At 30.6% G+C, this 24059-nt stretch overlaps 2 protein-coding genes across 8 annotated transcripts in view; one reads left to right on the top strand and one right to left on the bottom strand.

Annotated features, from left to right (window-relative positions):
• The window catches only part of LOC139818590 (uncharacterized), a 28232-nt gene extending 21712 nt beyond the window's left edge, over nucleotides 1–6520 (bottom strand). Inside the window, exons 1-3 of one of the 7 annotated variants that reach the window (XM_071787355.1) lie at nucleotides 6301–6519; nucleotides 5545–5881; nucleotides 2107–3439 (exon numbers count right to left, since the gene is read on the bottom strand). In XM_071787355.1, coding sequence (XP_071643456.1) covers nucleotides 2107–2976 — 870 coding nt within the window. In that variant the 5' untranslated portion in view covers nucleotides 2977–3439; nucleotides 5545–5881; nucleotides 6301–6519. Of the gene's footprint in view, nucleotides 1–2106; nucleotides 3440–5544 lie in introns of all 7 variants that reach the window. The other 6 variants (XM_071787353.1, XM_071787352.1, XM_071787351.1 and 3 more) reach the window with 6 other exon arrangements.
• LOC139818588 (dynein axonemal heavy chain 1) overlaps nucleotides 1–24059 on the top strand; it is a 78740-nt gene that overhangs the window by 38032 nt on the left and 16649 nt on the right. The window contains exons 22-38 of the mRNA XM_071787347.1: nucleotides 8701–8855; nucleotides 10441–10680; nucleotides 11262–11340; nucleotides 11663–11876; nucleotides 12378–12540; nucleotides 12866–12984; nucleotides 13564–13769; nucleotides 13839–14001; nucleotides 15224–15384; nucleotides 17333–17548; nucleotides 18173–18397; nucleotides 18793–18955; nucleotides 19158–19327; nucleotides 20186–20394; nucleotides 21993–22095; nucleotides 23664–23792; nucleotides 23860–23980. Coding sequence (XP_071643448.1) covers nucleotides 8701–8855; nucleotides 10441–10680; nucleotides 11262–11340; nucleotides 11663–11876; nucleotides 12378–12540; nucleotides 12866–12984; nucleotides 13564–13769; nucleotides 13839–14001; nucleotides 15224–15384; nucleotides 17333–17548; nucleotides 18173–18397; nucleotides 18793–18955; nucleotides 19158–19327; nucleotides 20186–20394; nucleotides 21993–22095; nucleotides 23664–23792; nucleotides 23860–23980 — 2836 coding nt within the window. The remainder of the gene's footprint in view (nucleotides 1–8700; nucleotides 8856–10440; nucleotides 10681–11261; nucleotides 11341–11662; nucleotides 11877–12377; nucleotides 12541–12865; nucleotides 12985–13563; nucleotides 13770–13838; nucleotides 14002–15223; nucleotides 15385–17332; nucleotides 17549–18172; nucleotides 18398–18792; nucleotides 18956–19157; nucleotides 19328–20185; nucleotides 20395–21992; nucleotides 22096–23663; nucleotides 23793–23859; nucleotides 23981–24059) is intronic.

A 24059-nucleotide genomic window follows, 5' to 3' on the forward strand; every position in this document is an offset into this window, starting at 1 on the left:
GTCGCGCAATCGTTTACGCCTCTCTATACACCCACTGATAGCGGTATCAATAGCCGTGCAAAAAGCAGATTCCACGCGATTCACGATATGTCGATAACATATACCAAGTCGCGATTATAAACAGCGAGCAGCAGGAAGCGGCAATGCACGCGCACGTCGATCCGTAAAGATGAATGGTGGCGGTTGGTTATGTAAGCTGTGGGGAGTATTTATACGTCGGTCCAAAATAGTCGACAAACCGCATTCGGAGGTGGCACGTTTCTCTGATAGCATATGGTTGTCGACACACTTTTTATCGGGGCGACAATATATCAAATCCTAATATAAAAAAATCTCACGTTTGATGAATTAAAGGGCATTGACACCATGATATTTAAATGTCTATCCACTCGCTTTAAAGAGATATGCGATGATTTATTATACAGTTTTATTTTTGCATTATATACATTCCATATCATATTTATCAATTCTATAATAAAGTGATTGATATGATAGTTCTCCTCATAATTGTCAGCCAAGGCGGATCCTGTTTATTTTTATTATAAACCGATTTGTGTGAACATGTTCTTTACATGTTTTTTACTTTTTCTATAGTAGCAGTACGCCTTTAAGGAATCGCATAAACAGGTAAACTATTTCCAGATCTGTTGATGTTTCGGATTACATATGCTTGCCTTGATGCTCTACTCATACGAACAGCATACATATACATGCGGTCGATCGCGGGGAACCCAATATTTCAATGTTTACTCATCGAGATTTATGACAACACATGTGTGTGGGAAGAAACACTCTTCTTAACTGATACCGCGAGTGCTATATCCCGAATTTCAAGGCCTCACATCTTCAACAGTAATCCAGGGAAAAGATATAATAAAAAATAACATCTGCATATATCTTAATATTTTCTGACAATGTGGAAGTCACGCAAAATTTTTTCTATTTTAGTAATGTCACACGTTAAATTTTCCAAAATTATGATAAGAGCACAATAATTATATATTATTCAATTATTCTGTAAACTAATTCAATGTATGTGTGTATATATATTATATATAATGTTGTAGATGTGAATTGTGTCATAATAAATCGTGCACGGACAAACACTTAACGGTATCAGTTAAGTGAAAGATATATGCGTATATATACGGACATGTGAGCATTACTCAAGTGGATAAAAGCTTTAAAGCAAAGAAAACATTATATAACACATCCCGAAGCGCGTTTTGCTAAACTTTAAATGTCGATATACATAATTATTATTCGAAATATAAATTCCAATGGAAATCCGCACGAATATAGAAAACGGGCTAACTAAGAACCAGGCGCGGTAAATAATGCGCAAAAGTTTTATTTTTATTTCTATTTTACATATCTTCCAACCTTGATTGCGCGCCGACTAAACAGAATAAAAAATTAAGTCGAATCGATTTAATTAAGTGTAGGGGGGGAGGGGATTTTACTACTCCAACCGGAACTGTGTTTCAAGTCTGACAAATTTAGTCGGCGCGCAGTCAAGGTTGGAAATATGTAAAATAGAAATAAAAATACAACTTTTGCGCATTATTTACCGCGCCTGGTTTTTAGTTTGCCCGTTTTCTATATTCGTACATAATTATTGTTTTAATATTTATTAGATATTTTTTAATAAAGCAAAATTATTACGCATATAATCTTCCTCAAGTTATCTTTCAATTTAAAAATTAATTAATTTCTGTTCTCTTTATATTTTTTCTCTTTATAGTCTATTAATATTAACATTTAAAAAATTTAATTTATGTAAATATTGTACAGATTTGAGGGAAAAATCAGTATACACGATTTATTTTTCGACATATAATTTTCTAACATAGAAATATATATATTATACATATAAGAAAAGCAAATATTTTAATTAATGTGTCCGACGGATTAAAATTTTTTACGATACAGAGCTACAATATTATAATATACAACATGAATTCACAACAAAATAACGTGATATAAAATAAAATCTCTTTATGTAAGAAAAGCGGCATAAAGACAACCCACATCTCCAATAGCATATATACAGATTAGTTGCATGCATGAGCAACATCAAAATACAATTTAGGGGAGGAAACTTACCGGGATTTGATTGAGATTGATATCAGATTTCTCCCTGTTGGGACAATTTGCAGTGTAACCGGGCTCCTGATTGAATCGCCTGTTGAACTTTAGGAGATTCCTCATAATCATGGTGTTCATCACGATGATGAGTACGAGCGGCACGATCAGACTCGCTATACTATCGATAATGCTAATAATCTGCATGGTCTCCAGGTACTCGATCTTTAGTTCGCACACCTCGTCGCCGCCCTGGTTCTTCACTACCCCGGCGGTGACGAAGGCGTACGAATGGCTAACCAAGGCGAGAATTGTTAGCACTAGGATGATCGTCTTTGCACGCGCCACGGTGCACATGTGCGGTCGGTGCAGCGGATACTGTACGGCGATGAATCTCTCCACGGTGAAGGCGACAATTAGCCAAACGCTGAGCGAACTGCAAACTGCGCTGACGTACACCAGAGTTTCGCACCAGCCGTTATTGTTAAAGACTTTCCATCCGATTGTACTGTTAAGCCACACGAGAAGCAGGGACATGAGGAAACTAAAATCGGTGGTGGCCAACGCCGCCAAATAGTAACTGGAGCTACGTAGCTTCAGATGCGTCTTGAGGAAAACCACGCACGACAACAGGTTGCCCACCAAGCCCAGCAAGATGATAGACGGTATGTAGTATATATGGCAAAAATCTAGAAGGAAGTAGAGCGAGTTGCAGAAGCTGTCCGATTCCTCTTCTATCTCGAAAATCGTTTCGAGGCTGTGATTTTGATGATCGTAGTACGTTACGTTCGACCAGGCCGTCGATCTTCGAAATCGCGACAGGCCGCCGATCGTCGCCGGTATATGGCGACATCCCAGAGTGTTACTCGACAGTTTTTGAAACGCGAACATGATTGCTCTCGATTGTGAGATTATATTGACAGAGACAATCTTTCCTCGATGCTTGTTGCTTCAAGAAACTGTTCAATCCGCAAAATCGGTCACGATGCACAAAGTGCATCAGCGAAAATTGCACGTTGCAATATTATTGTTTATTCTCCAGATTCGTTAGTGCGACATCGTTGATCAGGCCAGTATGGGTCACGAAGTACGGAATGCTGGAATCGAGAGTGCAACAGGCGAAATGATGATCCAACTGGAATTCCCAGTTCTTTCCCGGAACGCATAGCTCACGTTGATAAGGACGCGTGTACCTACGCATTTGATGGGGACTTGTCAAAGTCATAGATAGTATAGTCGTTGAACATGAACGACAGTGTCCTACGCAGAATTACGTTAAGTATTCGAATCATGCGTGATGAACATCATAATAAATTGTTCGACAGAAATTCCCTGTGCTTTCTCCAATGTCACACTGCGAAAATCAGTTAGCGATGAGTAACAAAAGATTGATAAAGTTTCTCTAAATTTACAGGCAATGAATACAAGTAATAGATTATAATATTCTAGAAAAACTCAGACTGAGAATTAGACGTTTAATTCGCATCGAAGTTTCGTACATATTTATTCAATAAATGTTCAAAAAAATGTATAATTAAATTGATGTAGAAAGCTCTGATATAAAATATCCAACGAGTAAAAAAGGAGCAGAGCTAATTAAAAATCAGGCACGGTAAACAGCGCGCAGATCGTTCCTTTGTTTTATAAAATGTTATTCATTTTGTACATTTTGTACGTTCTTAGTTTCAGACCACACCATTAAAAAATAACAATCGTGTGAGTCATGTATACGTCTATACGGTGACCCTCTAAAATGTTTATTTCAAACAAATGTCAGTTGTACCTCGTTGCTTGTGATTCATCTGGCTCTTTCCGATGGATGAGATCCGAACAAATCCTCCCGTTACGGCTGGAATCGAATGGAGCCTCTTTAACGCTTATTCGTCGTGAATTCCAAGAGAATCGCCGATAAACGTATACACGACTAACACGATTATTATTCGCTGAGGATGGTCCGAAACTAGAACCGAAAACGTACAGAATAAATAACATTTTACAAAAACGGAAAAATAATCTGCTCGCTGTTTACCGTGCTTGATTCTTATGATTAGTCCCGTTTCTCCTTTACCAGTTGAATATTCATAATTTAACTAAGAGACTATTTGATCGGACACATTCGATTGCAACGCGAACGCATTCCGTTGTGAACGAACGCGCTGCGTAATGGTTGGAAGTTTTCCAACGTTGCTGACACCGTCGGTATTGAGCGCAGGATTGCATTGCGTTTAAATGTTCGGACATTCGTTTTCGTTCACCGAATATTTTTTTCTGTCTAAACGTCTATTTGGGTGGCATAATAGTCGTTTGCGTTTTAAGTTTCATTCAATTCAATTACATTCGCAGCGACACGCAGCTGAACAACGCAGTTTCACGCGCATGCATTTCGCTTGATAGATTCAATTTGCGTTTAACCGCATATTTGATTTTTTATTTAACTTATTTTTCGCATTTCGTATAATAATTTCGTATTCATTTTGTTTCATTAAAGCGTGCGCTACTTTATTCAATTTCGCGAAAATCGCACATCGCATTTATATTCACGCCGCTAATTAAGCTCAACATATAATACTTTAAGTTATTCAATTGTATGTTAATGATAGCGCTTTGACGGTAAAATATAATTTTAACGCATTAATCCCGCATCCGTATTAATTTCATGTTACAACTCAAAAAGATGTAAATTCATCGGATGACTCGCAATTAGAGTAAAGCACCAAAAGCGACTATTGAAATGGATCTAAGTGCAAATGAATGGCTCTTCACGCATGCAAAACGTACTTCGTATAATATATTTTTCAAATAGAACCTTTATGCAATCCTCATAATGTGCCACATTAATAGGAACAAAAGCGCGTCGTTGGTTCTTAGTCGCAGTTTAATACAATTTCTCGCGTTTTCATTAACATAGAAAAAGAGGACGCGACGCATTAACACCACGCTTAATTGCTTTCTATAATTGATTTCTTAATTGAATTATCTTCTTTTCTCTACTTCATGTGCAATTGATTGTAAATCGATAACGCTTTAACGCACTAAAAAGCTGTTCTTGCAGCTTGTAATATATTTGATCGCGGGATAAACGCGGAAATGCGGTAGAGTTGATAAACAGCGTGCACGTTTCCGCAAGAATGCGATTTTATTCCATAGCTCACTTCGTTATTCGCTCAACCTTGACTCGAATAGATTCCGAATCTCTAGTATACAGTTTGACTCAACAATTGTAATTTGGGAGAATTCAACAATTCTACCGCCTTCAGACAGATGTCACGCATATTGAAAAGATGCTGCGATATTGATTTATATTCACAATGTTATTTCTCTTAAGTTATATTTACAATTTAATGTCCAATTATTAAATATTAAAATAATTTTTATATAAAACATATATTTTTATCTTTTTGAGTTTTTCAGATTATTATTGTGTTATCAAGCTACTGTTAAGTCAGCACGTTGACTTACCGTTTAATTTAATTATATAATCATAGATTCATATGACACCACTTAACACACGAAGCACACGTATCTCAATATTTCTCGAATGAAAAATATATTCCTTTTAATTTTAAGCAAAGCAGATATAATGTTATCAGCGGCACTTTTAATGTTATGTGTCACAGGAAATAAGATCCTTTATATCATTCACTTTTTCATACGCACTTTTATTATTAATTCTGTCTTTTCTCATCTTCTCGTTCGTCACACGCGTAGAAAATTCACAGACGGAGATTATATGTCCTCTTGATGTTGCAGTGTTGCACAGCATTATCGCATATACATTTAAGGACCGTCACTTTATCTGTCGATATTTTTTCATGATTTGATTGAAATTCCACAAAAGATCGTCCCGTTCTTTTCTGTCGACTCTTAATCTAATCGCTGAAACACCGATTTCTTTTTCTTGATACTAAAATTGCACGTTCTATCAAAATCTCGTCAAAAGAAATCCGATCTTTGAATTCTCCCGTGACTTTGATCGTGACTGGAAAATGCAATATACTCTGCAATTTTTATTTAAATTGAAAGAAGATTGCAAAAAACGCTCGAAAATGTACGCGTTATTTATCACTGAGAATTTTTTATCCGTTTTATCGATGCAATAAAATCAAGTTAATTTAAAGCCTGAATAAGAGAAATCTAAATTTTCGACAACCCGATAAAAATAGTTTGCATTTTTTTTATTTAAATTTATCCTACGCAAACGGAATAGCCAGAAACCTTTCGATTACTCCGTCCCATCGGTAGTTAAGCTTTAACGTGGAATGTGCGCTTTAGTGAGATAGGCTCCGAGTTTTTAAACGCGTTCCACCGAACTCCACGCGTGTGAAAAATTTAAATTTCGCAATTTTTATAATTAATTAAAACCGTCAAAATGTAGGAAATGTACGCGTCGTGCGTTGAGAAACGTCGTCGGGTAAACTGGGGGAGCGGACCACTGTGCGAACGCGTCTGTGCCAGCCAAAAAGTTTCGCCGCATGCGCTTTGTAGAGATCCTGCCGGCGCCGGCGTCTCGACGGACGCCGCTGACATCGACGTCGCCAGCATCGTTGGGTTTTGCACCGTTGTACGTGTCTCACGGCTTCGAGAGGACGATTGCGCTGGAAGGGCATATCGTGCTCTTTAACTTTAGACAGATCAATAGGAAGTCGTCGCATCTTGATTTTAATGAGACTTCCAAATCTTCGCATTCTTCGCAAAAGCGAAAAAGTAATTATTGGGAGATTTTCGATGTGCGAAGTAGTTTTAAATTGTAGGGAAAAAATAATTTATAAGTTCTACGTGAAAAAAATGAATTTTGAGATAGATCGGATTTTTTTATAAAGTTATAAAGAATTTTGCACCACCATTTACGTGAAATGTTTTCACGTCTATTGTACAAGGGTCGAAAAGGACCTATTTGAATAAATTCTTTGCTCAATGACAAGGCAGATATTTTATTGAATATAGCTTTGCCGAAAACTTCAATAGGTCTTGTACTATAAACCAATAAAATTCCACAGAATTTTAGGAAAAAACAGTAGATAATCTCAACTTTTATTTAACAGAATTTTAATTTATAATCACGTTAAATTTAAAGCTAAAATATTTAACATTAAAAAATTAAAAGAGAGATGTCATTTTTTTGTAGAATAATTTTTCTTGCTAAAATTAGATATTGGCGGTGTAGATTTGAAATAAAATCAAACCGCTATATTTTTCGCAATTCTAGATATCTTGCTACAGTGAACTTATCTTCTGCACATCATCAAATTTCTAATCGTTTCTATATGAACATGTATCAAATTTAACATTTATTAAATGTTAAATATATCTAATAATGAATGAGTTATCATTATTGCATTAGCAAACGTCAGCAGATTTTTTACAAACTTGGTAACTGGTAATGAGAAGTGCATTGAATCCACTTCGCTGACAACGTCAAATAAACTTTGAGATTCATAAGTGACAGATATTCAATGATTATCGAATCTTCTTTTAGAAAGAAAGAGCGCACATAAATGTATGTATCATCCTGATTTTATCGACTAATCCTCACGCCGGAAATAAAATTATGGAAATGACAACCTCTTCATATTCCGATTTTTGAATTCACGAAAACATGGCAATGTCGCGTATTTATCTAATTAAAATTTTTTTATCGGTTTTAAAAATGTTTTAAGAGTCTAATATTATAATGTGTTATCATAAAAAAAAAATTTTAAAAAATATAAAAATTTCAATGTGCTATTTATTTTAATATCTCTTGGTTCTCAAGGATAATATTTTAATCAATATATTTGTTAACGTACGTCTAACGTACGTATGCAACTTTATTTATATTTAGATGGTGTGATCTCAATCATTTTTGCAATCAGCCCTTACTGCGTTACTTTTCTAATTTGATGGCTTCGTTAGTAATGTAATTTTAGTGCTACGCCGCTGTTGAGCAACAACAGTTGGCTAGCTTCTGCACGCGCCACAACTACATTTAATTAATAAATTGTATTACATGTTATACGTTTAATAAAAAGATTAATATAGAATTAAATTTATACAAATAACGTGTAAAAGAAAGAAAACATTTCCGATTTTATACCACACTAAAAATTATCTTAAATTAAAATCTGCTATATTAAAATACATGTACAGTTTATACCTGATTCGTTTTGAGAAATATAATATATTGTAATATGATATATGATATTATGTTGGTTTCTGAACTGTTTACCGTAAGCGTAATGCGGAGATAGAGATGCAAACTTTATATATAACGCAATTCATATCGAATTTGGAATAGCTATGGTATAATAAACGTAGTATAAACTATTTTGTAGTTAATGTGTTGCTGAGGCTTCCTATTTCCGGATTGCATGCATTCAACCCATTTTGATTCACGTAGACATTTGTCTCACGATAAATGCTTTCGGTTTACAAATGCTCTAGCTTGGCTTACATCAGCTTTAGTTTCAGCTGTACAAAGACAAGAATACATTAATGGAGCTTTCTCAGATATGCATTAAACAAACTGCAAATTTTTATTATGCTTTTACGTTTGTTTTATATTTCTATGGAATAAAAATACAGCTTTTGAGAGAGAGACAGAAATAGTTATTAAATAATGTCTGGACTTTTTTTCAGTGTTACAAAGTCCTAAAGCAAACGTGTACAAGTTTGAAAGGTCAATTACAACCAAATGGCAAACCGTTTACAACAGTTATCACATATGCGTTGAATCCAAAGGCTGTAACAATGGGTCAACTGTATGGCGAATATAATTCCGATACACATGAATGGTTAGTAACATATTGGCGGTTCTACGTCAAAGAGTTAAAATTGCAAAATTATAGAATTTTAATTTAAACTTATTGTTAGCTGTTGCATGCTCGGTATTACGAGCTAAACTCACAACTTTTTGCAAGCTCTTAATCTTTAAAAATTTTTAAGATGTATGACATTAAATCTACAACATTTTCTATTTAAAACAAAATCTTTTTTATTAAAATTTGAAATGCAAATTTTATAAAACTGTGATTCGGTATATTTATGATAGTAGTATACTGACGAATTTGATACCTATATTTAATATAAAAAGTTACAAAGAACTTCCTACTAAACTTAATTTTTTTATTAACTTTTATTTAAATTCACTTAACTTCTATGTTTAAAGCACTTTATATTAACGTTAATTCAAATATTGATTGAAACTTGACAAAGATTAAATATTTATTTATTGTACGTATTTGTTGAAAGTATTACTATGCATTCACATACAGCGCATATAGCTACAGCTACTGCAGCACTCACGATCGATACTTTAACACAAATATAAACTTAAAATTAAAATTTCATTTCTTGTTTTTTTTTATATTTAGAATTTTAGAACAATATCCAAATATCTTGGTTATTTTCAAATATCATTAAACGTGTATGTAAAGTAAGAATTGATTTCGACATATATAATTATGTAAATTTTAAAAATTTTGTATTTGTAAACGATGACTCTTGTATGTGTCTATTTATAATATATACATATGTAGAAAAAGTTAATATATATTTCATATATATTTATATATTTGTCATTCAAATTTACATTACAGAAATATACACACACATACACTATATTTAAATTTATATTTCAACAATTTTCTTTTATTTCAAAGTAATATTTAAAAGTAACAAAACTAAGTTAAACAACATCTCGTAAATCTCGTAAATAATCTGTTACACTTAGTAGGACTTTTCACATAAGAGATAAGAATCTTTATTGCACACACCGAAGTTTCGAGTTTATTATTATAAATCAGACAAAATTTCTTACAATTAGTAAAAATCTCATCTTATCTTTTTTTTCTTATTTGAGTCTAGTCGAAAGAAATTTATCACAATTTTCGTTTCTATTATGCTTATTTAAAATAAAGAGAAGTAATAAGAGAAAAAAGAAGAGAAAAAGAAATTACCGGAGCCATCTGTTCGTCCATCGATAACCGTTAGCACGTTTGGTTTTTGTTCGCTTTGTGTTCTAAAAAATGATTTTATCGCAATTTTTTCGCAAAAATAAAAAGGAATCGTGAAGTTCGCAGGACGTAATAAATCGACAGCAATTTTATCAGAAATTTTGTAATTTCTTTTTTTGCTAAAGTTAAGTAATAAGATATTTGCTAATATACATTTATATAATAATCGAACTCACTTTAATTATTATACTAATTTAATAAATACATGTATAGAGATATTAAATATACAACTAGCTAATATATATATTTATATAACGGCCTATTTATAGTTATTAATATGCGGGCGTATGAAAGTATAACATCGATAGAGCAAAAACTTTTTAAAATAGAGATATTGAATGCACCGCGCACGTCCGATTTGTAGGACAGACGGAATATTGCCAACTTTAATACGAGCGGATATAGCAACGGCGGATTGTGATAAACGTTGGTATATTTTTGATGGACCAGTCGATCCAGTATGGATCGAAAATTTGAACACCGTCCTGGACGACAATAAAAAGCTTTGTCTAGCGTCGGGGGAAATAATGAAATTATTGCCGTCTCAAATTATGATATTTGAAGTATCAGATCTTCGAGTAGCTTCACCAGCTACAATTTCTAGGTAATGAAAAACTTTGAATAGTTTCTATCGCTATAGTAGAGAAACAAAGTAATATCAATAACAATATATTCAGAGCATTGCTACAAACATATTTACTTTTTTTTAACTTCTTTATTCTTAAGTGCTGAAATTAATATGTATTGTTGAAAACCACACACACACACACAGACAAGGATTTTTTTCTATTCTTGAAATATTCAGATTATAACTTCTTAATAAAATATGTTTTAATTTGAATTGATGATAAAGCTTATTAATGTTTAATAATGATAATAAAAATTAGTATAGCTTTTGTGTTCCACGTGATTTGAATACATATTAATTCTGATTACTAATGAGTACTAGAGAAATTATTTGACAGAATAAAATAACCATTAGTTATGAGATTATCGATAAAATACGTTGAGTAATTATATAAATTAAAATAAATGTAGATAAATATAATGTGAAAGCTTGATTGGAGATATTGAATAAAATATCATAAAAAACACTTTTCTAACTAAAATAATTACAAGTTGTATAAATTAAGTTATTAGTTAAGATTATTAAGATTGTACTTCTTTATTTTAATATTAAAATAGATGTGGTATGGTGTATATGGAACCAGAAAATTTAGGTCTACAACCTTTAATCGATTGTTGGATACGGTCATTACCAACGGTAAATTAACATTTCTTTCACACATTATTCTTTTATAATATATTAAAACATTAAAAGTAAACAAAAAAATATTAATTTTTTTAACAGATAATAATAGTATTTAAAGTTGTATAAGTTAAATTTTAGATTTTAAACTTTAAATTAATTTTTAATAATGTTTATAGTTCTAATATTTTCCAGTTCCCGAATTAATTGTCAGTTAGCAATAAATAAATATAATTATTTATTTTGCGCATATTGTAATTAATTTATATTATTATTACAAAAATTATATGTATCTTAAATGCAGTTACGTAAAGCAAATCTGAATAACTGTTTCTAGACAATGAAGGATTACATTGAAGAAATAATTGAGTTAACAACTCAACTGGTGCTTCCCGGTCTAAAGATTGTACGTCAGAATTTACGAGAGATCGTAAGAACCGTAGATTCTGCCATTGTTCAATCTTATATAAATCTAATGAACTTCAGAATTCGACCGATGACCGGACGTGAGGGAAAAACGCCATCAAGTGTTGCTTTTCAAAGAACTATATGTAAAGCTACATGCAATTTAATTGTAATATTGTACATGAGTGTCGCTAAACATTATAAGTTTAAAATACTAAACATCAAATTCAGAATAGTATAAGTTTTAAGTCGCTTTAAGAACATGCAATTGCCGCACGTGCACGGCAAAGTCAAGTTAATAGTTATTCAATAAATCTGACTATGTACTATTACAAGTACCATCAGTTCCTATTCATGAATTCTGTCTAACAGCTTGCAATATATATCAGAATCAGAATTAGAAATCGGAATCGGAACTCGAACTTGGACATTTCTCTTTACTAACGATAAGACTTCTAAATTAATTACTAAAGACGATGTAATCAACGCATCATTAATAGTGTTACTCAAACTATTATTATTATAAAGAATGAGGTTAATCAGCTAATTTTTACTATTTTTAAAAATTCAATTTTTAAAAATTCTATTGATTGCACACAGTCACAAAATTTCTGTTTGAGAATGGCATTACATACCTTATATTACAGCGGATTTGATATCACCATGGGCAGCTTTCGCCATTGTTTGGGGATTAGGTGCAACTTGCGATTACAAAAGCCGTTGCATATTCAGTGATTGGTTGAAAAAGGTACAAAAGGATGCAAAACATAAAATACCATTTCCAGAAGAAGGTCTTGTGTTCGATTATAGGTACAAATATAAAATGAGATAAGAAATATATAAGTAGATTGAGAGAAACAGAATTTATTTTTAAGCTGATATACTTTTCCTAAATATTATTTAAAATAATTATTGACGTATTCGATTGTCATAAATATAACAGAAAACTTATATTTTTGTTAACAAAAATGTTTTTCTTTTATACAAGAATATAGAACGCTTTTATTCACATGTAGTTTCTTGAATAATGCGAATTAGCAAAATATATAATCCTTTATGTCTTACGAAAAAAATTAAATGTTGTATATATACATGTACATATATACACATAAAAGTAATAGAACGTACTATTCAGATTACACGATGGTGGGTTCATTGATCAAATCGAGGGTCAGGAGCCAATTCTACCGAAGTGGTATAAATGGTTGGACGGAATTTCATCTATCAGAATAAAGCCAGAAACAAAATACATGGGTATGTTACAGATATTTCATTAGGTAAAGTTAAGTATTTAATTTTTGCAATATTATAGATGAAAAATTATATTTATTTCTTTATGCAAAATATAATTAACTAGCTCATTAATTACCTCATGTAATAACAAACAGTAATGCTGTTTTTAGTCATGTAAATAGATAATAAAGTTTTATTTTAATTCTTTAAAAGAATTTTTAATTTTAAATTTAGTCATAAAAGTATTTCAATAATAAAAAATAATGCCAAAATATATTTTTTAAAAATTTTTATTTAAAAACAATCAACTTGAAATTAATCACGAATATTTTATCGATAAAAGAAAATAAATAGCGGAAAATAATTTAGCGGTTGATAAAAAAAACGGTTATTAAAGCGGAAGCATTATAATAAGCATGAAGTATGGTTGTACAGATAGCAAAAAGAATAAATTAATTAATAAGTTTTACCTATAAATCTTGCCTTATAATTATTGTATTTATAATATTTTGTCTCATATATAACTTGTCAAAATATAAGTAGATATCATATTTATGTAATTCGAAATGTATTAATTCTTGAAAAATAATGTTTTTTCAGATATCATAATTCCAACTATGGACAACGTACGAAGCGCAACGTTAATCGAATATCTCCTCATTAATGAGACAAATGTACTTTGCGTGGGTGCAACCGGAAGCGGCAAGACTTCGACGGTGTCAGCAAAACTGTCACGTAACATGCCGAAGAAATACATTTGCGATTTTATGACGTTCTCAGCGCGAACCACGGCGGATGAGACACAGGTATAGCAGAAGATCCGAATTACGTATATTCTCGAACAGGAAATGAGATTAATATCTAATTTCGCACAGGATTTAATTGATGCAAAATTGGACAAGCGACGTAGAGGTATCTACGGGCCGCCGATCCTGAAAAAGCAAATTTTCTTCATCGACGACTTGAATATGCCTGTACTGGATACATATGGCGCTCAACCACCGATTGAATTAATTCGCCAATTTATGGATTTTAGCGGTGAGTGAAATTAACAAGATTTAATAACGGATAATAACTTACTCAATTAACTGAGTCAATACGCGAATCACTTAAAAAGTAATGAACTAAATGAACATGTCTCAATTATGAGGAAGTAGCACAAAAATTAAAAATAAAATACAGAAAGATGATTGCAAATATATTTACTTGCAATAAATTAATATGCGATCAATCTTTTAGATTATGTGTAACTGCCAATACATCTACAAAAAATACATAGAAAGCACTCACACTTTTCCAGCTTTTGACAAAAAGAGGAATTAACAATATTTTATATCCTACATTTTACAAATAATTTCAATATTTACAAATATTCCATAAATTGTACATTGGGGGAATAAAGATCAATGAAAAAGCTTTTCATGTCCATGTCGTAACATACGCAACTAAATATTTTTAATAGGTACTCGAGAGATTCGTGAATTTTGTATTTCCTATTTCATTATAAACTCTTTGTTTAAATATATAGACTCTTCGTAGTTAGATTGTTATGGATATAAGACAAATAAAATTAGCACTTCAATTAATGAGAACTTCACTCTTGATCTTGTGAAGGTACTCTCTTGAAAAGGCTTCACTTAAAAAGAAATCATCGTTAAAATGATCGTTAAAATATTATATACGACAGTCGGAGACGTAATGGCGTTTTAATGACGTAGTAATAACTGTTTTTGTAGAATACACATCCAAGAAAATAGAGAATACCCGCGTATAAAAATTTAACAGCACACGAAATAATAATTCCTGACGTTATGAAATGCTCCAATGCATTCTGAATTCGACGAATTTTAATAGCCTGTTTCTGCGAACATAATAGTCCCCAAGGCAATCATGCCATTGGAATTGAGCTCTTATGTGGGCGGAATTCAATATTGTGGATTCCAAATATACACATGGGAAGAAGTGTTAACATATTTTAGTCATAAAATATGAAACAAATTACATAAACATAATATTCTCCACAATAAAACTCTAGTAATATGTATTATCTAATTACCTCAATGATTATAATATTATCATCTGTTTATTTTACTAAAAGTTAAGCTTCAATAAATCAAAAAAATCCTCAAAATCCTTATTTCTCATTAATGTTTCCCTTGAGAGTTAAACGCTAATTACGAAAAATTACATCCTGCTTCTCTGAAAGGGTAAAATATAGCATGTGATTAACAATAAAAATTCAAGTCAAAATTTTTCCCAGGGTGGTATGACAAGACGGAAATCGGGTCCTTCAGACTGATCAAGGACGTGACTTTCGTCGCAGCTATGGGACCTCCTGGTGGGGGAAGGAACCCAATAACTGCCAGACTTTTACGGCATTTCCATATTATTGCATTCCCAGAAATGGAGAACGATGCACAAGTGAGTTTGCACGGTATTTGTAAAAAAAAACTGCACGTTAAATATGTTAACGCTAATTGCTCACATATATCGGTCTCTCAAGAGAGATCAGTTATTTTTGCCTGGAAATAAAAATGTGAAATTTACGCTAAAATCATAATTTTAGCGAAAATTTTACATTTTCAGCTTGACGAGTAGAGAAAAGTCTTGTTTGATTAGATAAAATTTTTACGCAAAATTTCAAACTGTAGATGTCAAAGAAAAAGTAAAAAAGTTCTCAGTGTTGGTTACGTAATCTTTTAAAATTTCGTGATTTTATATTACATTCGCTTTGAGCATAAAAAATATGAATGAAAGAGAGAGAGAGAGAGAGAGAGAGAGAGAGAGAAGATAAAAACTCTCTGAATTCTAAATGTCCACTTTAGATATATGTCGAATATATATCTAAAATCTAATATATCTAATATATCGAACATACATATACATATAAAATTTAATAGCGAATTCGATTGGATGCACTCAGCGCGCACTGGTGCATGCACATTAAAGCCGTTATACACAAATCAACGTAAAATGTATGTTTAATATAAACGGATTAAATCACAAAATCCTCAGTATTCTTTATTGTGCTATAAAATATGTATTGGGCATTTTGTCAGTCGAGATATTTGCATTTTAGTTTAAAAATTAAATCAATATACAACAGCTTTAATATGCACCAGTGCGCACTGAATGCATCCAATTGAATTCACTATAAGGTTTAAGTATTTTACAACATTAAAGGATAATATAACGATTGATATTAAAAAAAGTTACATTCTTAACGAAGAAGTATTTTACTCAAGAGTAAAAAAAGTAACTGAAAATTATCAGTATAGAATCAATTGTTAAAGACATCTTGTATACGTGGAAAAGCACAAGAGCAGTAAGACAATTTTACAAAGAAATTTCAGAGTCAGAAATTTCGTTGAGTAATATATAACGGAATTCGATGAAAGAAAGTTTCCGACGACGCAACATCTTTGTTACGCCCGGAACTGCACATACTTGACGCGTACGTTTCCTTCCACTACGTCGTCAGGTTTTCTTCCATCGAATTGACATCCACGCCCAGCCGCGTATAATCGTGAGTCGTAGGCAAGACAGAACACCGTGCGGCACCGTAGCTCACACTGTTTGCCCTGTTCCTCCATACCAGCCGTAATTAGACGTCGTAAATCGTGACCGTACCGACCATAATTTATCATAATCACCTCCTCGGTTAATATAATGGGGATCGTAATCAACCTCACCGACTCCACGCACCCGCGAGACCTTCTGGGCACGTTTCGACCAAGGTCGACAAGGCGGGTCTCGGTTTAAGTGCCACTGATTAAATATTCATGCCAAACACATTTATACCTCCTGCGAAGGATTTTCTCAATTATGATATATTCAGACGTGTTATCTAACATTAGATATTAATTAAAAATTATTATTAATGTTATATGCAATAAATTGGAACGGTGCGTAAATTTTAATTAAAATAGAATGCAATCATATTTTAATATAAGGGTATGGTTGGCACATTGGTTAGTATTATAGGCTGTCTCTCTTCCATGTTTTTTTTCTTTACTTTGAATTAAACTTCGGTATTAAAGTTAATTATTTTTTAGAGAAACTCTATACCTTCGCAAGTCTCTCTTTAACTTTCAAAATCAAAAATATTCTTATATCCTTAAATCACAATTTTGTTAAAGTAAATTTCAATTAAATTGCGTTATTATTAAAAAAGAACATATAAACACCAAAAGCCAGTTTTAATTACTTAAAAAATTTATTTAAACATTTAAACTTTAAATGCTACGCATTTAAGATTATTCTATGTATTTATGAAAGCTAAATATTAAATGTGTATATGTAAGATATTCTTGTATTTGAAATTAAAGATGAATTTATGGATCTAACTGATTTTACATATAATTTACAGTATCATATCTTTAAAACGATTCTTGATTCGTGGCTGTCAAACACACCAGAACTTTACAATCTGCTGGATGATGTAGTGAACTCCACTTTAAAAGTGTTTACAATTATACGCAGCGAAATGTTACCAATCCCCGATAAATCGCACTACACCTTCAATCTTCGAGATCTGAGCAAAGTGTTCCAAGGCATCCTTATGGCAGACGCAAGAAAAATACTAGTTAGTATAATTTTTTTATATTTCTAAGTTAAAAATTAGTTGTACTATGCTTAAATAAAAAATAATAACGCGCTTGTCGAGATAATAATGGACTTTTGGTACAATTGGAAAGAACGGTGCGAAAACTGAACATGTGTAAGTGATTAAAGTACGTGTATGGTCAGACAAACCTTCGACACACTGGCTCGTGCATGCGTGGCGCTTTTGGCATTGCACGAGCAGTTACATATCGTTATTATAAAATTGATGTAGGATGGAAAAGGATAAATCTGCTTGACAAAGCGAAAAAAAAAATATTATTCAAGTGGCTTCATGCGTGACAAAGCAGGTCTTTCTATATTTTATGTAAAATAAAACGATGGATGTTGCTTCCAATTCTATTGCTTTAAAAGAGAGATTATTTTAATCCGATTTAGTACTTTATTATTCATACGCTGTCGTGAAATTGAATGCTTTGTGCGCTTTATTGTGAAGCAAAAATACATGTTTACCGCGATTATATATACAGGAAATCAACATGTCTTTCGCATTTTCATACATTTTGTCAATAGAATTCTGTGGAAATTGCTTTATATACATATTATGTAAGACTTATATCACATTTGATTGATTTTTTTTACATAGATTCGCAAAAAGTTGTTATTACTTTGGTATCATGAGAATATTCGAGTCTTCAGCGATCGCTTAATTAATGACGAAGACAAAAAATGGTTTGATCAGCTCTTACGCAGTATGTTGAAGAATAAATTCAATTGTGACGCTGACGATATTATCGGAGAAAAACCGTTGTTTTATGGTGACTTCTGTGATCCTGCGGGAGAATATGAGCAGATAATAGATATCGAAAAAGTAATTTACTATTCTTCAAAATAAATAACATAATATTATTAATTTAATAACTAGTATTTAATATAACTGATAACATATAAATAATTTGTAAGTAAAACTTTTAGTAACAAGTAATAGTTAACAATTTGCAATAGTATCTAGTAATTGATAAGTCTATAGCAATAAATATTAATTCATAATTATATAAGAATTAATATAAAATTTAATAATTAATATTCTTAAATTTGTGTATGACCATTCCAACTGGATATTATAATACTTATAAATATTATATAGTTTAAAATGCAATCTTAATTTAGAAGTTAGATTTTTTTGAATATTTAACAGTTCTTTTGTAACAATAATTATAAATAAAGATATATCGCTTTATGTTAGTCTTTCTTATGTGTTTATAGATGAGGCGTATTCTACTCGATGTTTTAAACGATTATAATGATTTAACGACATCGCCGATGCAAATAGTACTTTTTGAAGATGCAATAAGTCATATTTGTAGAATCACACGGATACTTCGACAACCTGGAGGAAATGCCTTATTGCTTGGAATGAGTGGATCAGGCACGCTATAATTATTAGATCTTTAAAATGAAATAATAAAATAAAAAAATAATAAAATATTAAAATGTTTTATAATTAATAATATTTTTACATTATATATATCTCTTTTTTCTTATATATACATTTTTTTCTGTATAAGAACTTATATCGCATCTGATAAAAAACCGGAATACAAAGCAGAATACATTTTTATTCCTATTAGGACGTCGAAGTCTGACAAGGCTTTCATCGTACATCAAGGAATACAATTGTTACCAAATTGAAATCAGCAAAACTTATACGATTCGCGACTGGCGAGATGACATCAAGAACATAATACTGAAAGCGGGATTGCAGGATCAACCTATTGTCTTTTTGTTCTCTGACATGCAGGTAAAATACAGATCAGGAAACTTGGAGTATGCTTAAATAAAACATTTATAACTTTCTGAAAGTTCTATATTCACATTTGCGTTTATTTGTATTTTCTAAACAAATAACACTATAACTTTTAAAAGAACTAATAGTATTAACACGGATCTTGAAAAAAAGTTTTGTAATTTTAACGAAAAATTTCTTAAAGCAGATAATAGAGAAGCTGAATTTAGAAATAACAAATATTATTAACAAATTATATTATTATTACAATATTGATTATTTAATATTATTTAACGCTATCACGTATCATAATTATTTACTCTTGTAATTATAATATAATTTTTTTATTTTGACATCTTTTTCTAATTAAATTATAATATTAAACGTATTGAAATCTTGTCACGATTGATTATTATAGCTTATTACAATACAATATTATACGTTATTATATCACATATATAGAGAACTGCGCAATAAGTTAATCCCTCAGCCGTCAGCCTGAAATAAATTCGATTAGTGAAACCTTCTAGAGGCCTTATTACGTACTCCACACGGGAGTAACAGGAACATAAATTATAACTTATAGTAATATAATAAGCTTATTTATTTACATTAATTTTGGAAAATAAACGCTTTAAATATAAAAATATTTTATGCTTCGTATAGTTAAACCAAAGTTAGGATATTGATAATTATATGGTTTTGAAAGTGATATATTGAAGAGATAAATTATTATTTATAGTATGCTTATATTACACTAATTATAACTTAACAGCGCCTTTATAATAACTGTTTTTCAAACTGACATAAAATTCTGTTTTCATATATAAATCATGTCTCTAAGGTATTCCATGAAATTATATGTTCTTGTAGATAAAGAATGACTCTATGCTGGGGGATTTAAACAACATCCTAAATAGCGGAGATGTTCCCAACATGTATCAACCTGATGAAATAGATAAAATATATCAAGCAATGCGAACGCCAGCACGAGAGACGGGACTACAGATCAATAGAAGCAACCTTTTCTCCATTTATTTGAAGGCAGTCAGAAGCAACTTACACACTATCATTACAATGAGGTACTTTCATTGAAAAATTTAAAGCTTAATGTCATTTTAATTGTCATCGCTTGAAAATATTTGAAATAATCCTTTCGGACTTTCCATTATAAATTTCACAAATCGCACTTTTATAATCTATAAATAATTATATCAATTAGCAAGTTGAAAGAAATCGTTAATCGTGATATATAAGTGCTTCTAAAAAAATAACGAGATTAATGCGATAGGAAGTTTTTTGCAGAAGTAGAAAAACGTGACTTTTGTCCCTTATAGCTTCAGTAAAATGTTAGATATGTAATAACATCAAGTCACGCAAAACTGAATTATTATTTGTCACGATATAATAATAAACCCATGATAAAAAATTCTCCCACGAGATTTGCACGAATATGACGAGACGATTCTGATATGTTCAAATGTCACATAGTTTTTATTAATCTTATATCGCATCTCATCTATATATACATATACATATCAGTTATTTAAAATATATTTAAAATATATTGATTTATAAATTATAAACGTTAAAAGTAATTATTTTAAATATAATAATTTGTTAATTTATATTGCTGCTTAACTCAAAAGTAACGTTAATTTCTTGACGATAATATGATATATGAGAAATTATTTATATTCTCTCTAGCAAAACAACGGAGAAATAACTACATATAAAGTCATTTAATATTAATAGGTAAAATATGAAAATGACAGAACACTCAATAAGAAAATAATAGATTATTGATTGACAAACTTAATTTGTTTGCATAGACAGTACTTTATTTAATATCCATTGATTTCTCACGGGATACGCAAATAGCTCATGACTGACAGATTGATTAATATCAACATTGTCAATTTCATAAAAATTTTGTTTCACCCCCTTCTATGATCTTTCTATCAAAAATATCAAAATTATTTACTTTTTAAACTATATTTTTTATAATTTTGTGTTTGTTTTTATGTTTTAAAATAAAGGGAATTGCACAAAAATTTATATTATTCGTTATTCATCAATTCGAAAAGAAATAAATCTAAATAAACTTCTCGTTTGTTTATTTCATTTTATTTAATAAGCTTAATGAGGAGTAATGGAGTAATACCATATGTATAATTCTATATACATATGTATATTACATGTACGAAACTGTAATAATTAAACAGTATGTACCTATAAGAAGATTTACTAAACTAACATCTAGTCTAAGCATCTAGAATATAGGATTTAACAGTTAAAGGATTTAACAAGTTTTTCAACAAACTGTTTAAAGAGATTTGCTGAACTGTATATTTAGAATTTATTAGCAAAATTAAGAGACTTGCTAAACTCTGTATCTAGAATATATTAGCAAAATTAAATTTAAAATAAACATACTAAGTAAATAATTTATTATAAGAATGTTTATGGGAAAGTTCTAAAGCATTATATATGAGCTTATGTATTATATATATAAGCACAGAAACGGTTTAATTTACAAATTGATATAGAACATCTAATTTACTCTTTTATGTTGCTATTTGCATTACAAAATTTAATTATAAAAAACATCTACGAGTTAATCTATATCTCTAATCATAAATTTATATAATTAACCTAATATCACATTTCCAATATCCAGCCCGATTGGAGACACATTTCGCGCTCGTATCAGACAATTCCCGGCGCTAGTAAATTGCTGTACTATCGATTGGTTTTGCCCCTGGCCGGATGCTGCGCTTCAGGTTTGTATAATACAATAAAGTGTGACACAACTAAAAATATAATCTATCTCCGCAGTTCTTTATTACAAGTCTCTTTTAAGTAAAAATATAAAAATCAATATTATATCTGTCTCTAATATCAATTACATAACATGCATATTTTTTAGAAATATTATTTATATATTTAATGTAATTCTTATAAGTTTTAACATGTCGACATTCAGAAATTTTTAAAAAGTTTTATAATGTGAGAAACATACTACGTTGGTATTTTTTTTAATGTTCCGGTATTGCACATACTTGCATGTGAAAAATGCAGTGTACTAGTATGTTATTTATTTAACTTGCGCTTTCGTATTAGCAAAAGGCATTTTATAAATAAAATAACAGATGTACAAAACAATGAAACATAAAAATGTGAAACATCGCAAATATGCGTTATTTGAAGCTTTATTTCATCGGTAACATATATTTTCCATGAGATATATTAACTAATAAATTAAATAATAAACATGATTGTACTTAAATTATCATATTTATCCTACTATAATTACAACTTATGCTACGAGCATTTAGTTGTTTAATACAGAATAATAAGTAAAATAAACACCAATTCGCAATAAATACAGCTTTGTAAGCAATTTTAACTCAATCTAGTGATCGTTATCATAATCTTACAGACACTTGATCTTGATAGACACTTAATTAGCAACTTCAGATTTTAATAAGTTTGATAAGTCTAAAATAATTAAAATTTTTAATGGATAGATAACAAATGATTAAAAATGTCATTAAAAAGATACCATTATAGCTATTTGAATACAAAATCTAATGAATTTTTATTAATTTTGGCATAATCCATCAAATAATTTTCTTCTTAAATCTAATTAATAAAGATAAATTAAATATTTTATCAGATAAGCCTTAATATTAACTTGAATTTTTAAATATTATTAGAAAATTATTTCACAAAAAATATGCAATTTAATTTCAGCTGTTGTTTTTTCAATAATTTATAATTTTACATATAATTATTAATACTATATTGATTATGAAAACAAAAATAAATAAATAAGTAAATTGAATCTATTATAAACGTAAGCGATATTAATTATTAAAAATTATTTTAAAATTAAGAAATATTATTTCTTTAAAGAATTGTATGGAGAAAATTTGTTTACACATTTAGATACATATTCAGCATTTAACACTAAATGCTAACATTTAAATTCTGGAATTTACTTGTCTTGTATGCAAATCGTACCTCTTGTTGGACTGGAAGATGGCAATGCACATTTAATGCTGCAAATATGGTAAAAATTGATCTTAGCGTGCAACATTTAGTAACTTTGCAACATCACGAATTCGAAGCTCCGCTTCCGATCTGCTCCGGAAATCTTACAGTAAATTAAATTTTCAAATGTGAGCACGAGTTTAACATAAATTAATGTAGCGCAGAATCGTTCTATTAATCTTTCAAAACTTGTTAATGCTTTCGCAAGTTAATACAAATATTATACGAACGCCCAATGCGTTTAAACAACTGCACAAATAAGATTTGTTGAAAATTGCAATATATTTTTGCTTAGAGCATAGCAACGCATCTTCTGTCGGATATAAAAGACGAGTTGACCTCGGATAAAACATTGCAGTCTGTCGTAAAGATATGCCGGTACATGCACTCCAGTGTGATTGACGCTAGTGATCGCTTTTTGAAGGTAAATATGCAGTAATATTTTGCTAACATCTAAAATTGCAATTGTTGTATCAAATAATTTATTTCAGGAACTGGACCGTCATAATTATGTTACACCTACGTCATATATGGAGTTGCTGTCCAATTATCGCAACCTTCTGAAAAAAAAGAAAGATGAGCTAAGTTCTTCAATGATACGTTTTTCCACTGGTGAGTAAAGATAAAATTGATATGTATAAAATAATGTAATATAAAATTCACGGTTACATAATATTTTATAATATACTTT

This window comes from Temnothorax longispinosus, chromosome 9, assembly GCF_030848805.1.
Source record: "Temnothorax longispinosus isolate EJ_2023e chromosome 9, Tlon_JGU_v1, whole genome shotgun sequence".
NCBI classification, from domain to species: Eukaryota; Metazoa; Arthropoda; class Insecta; order Hymenoptera; family Formicidae; genus Temnothorax; species Temnothorax longispinosus.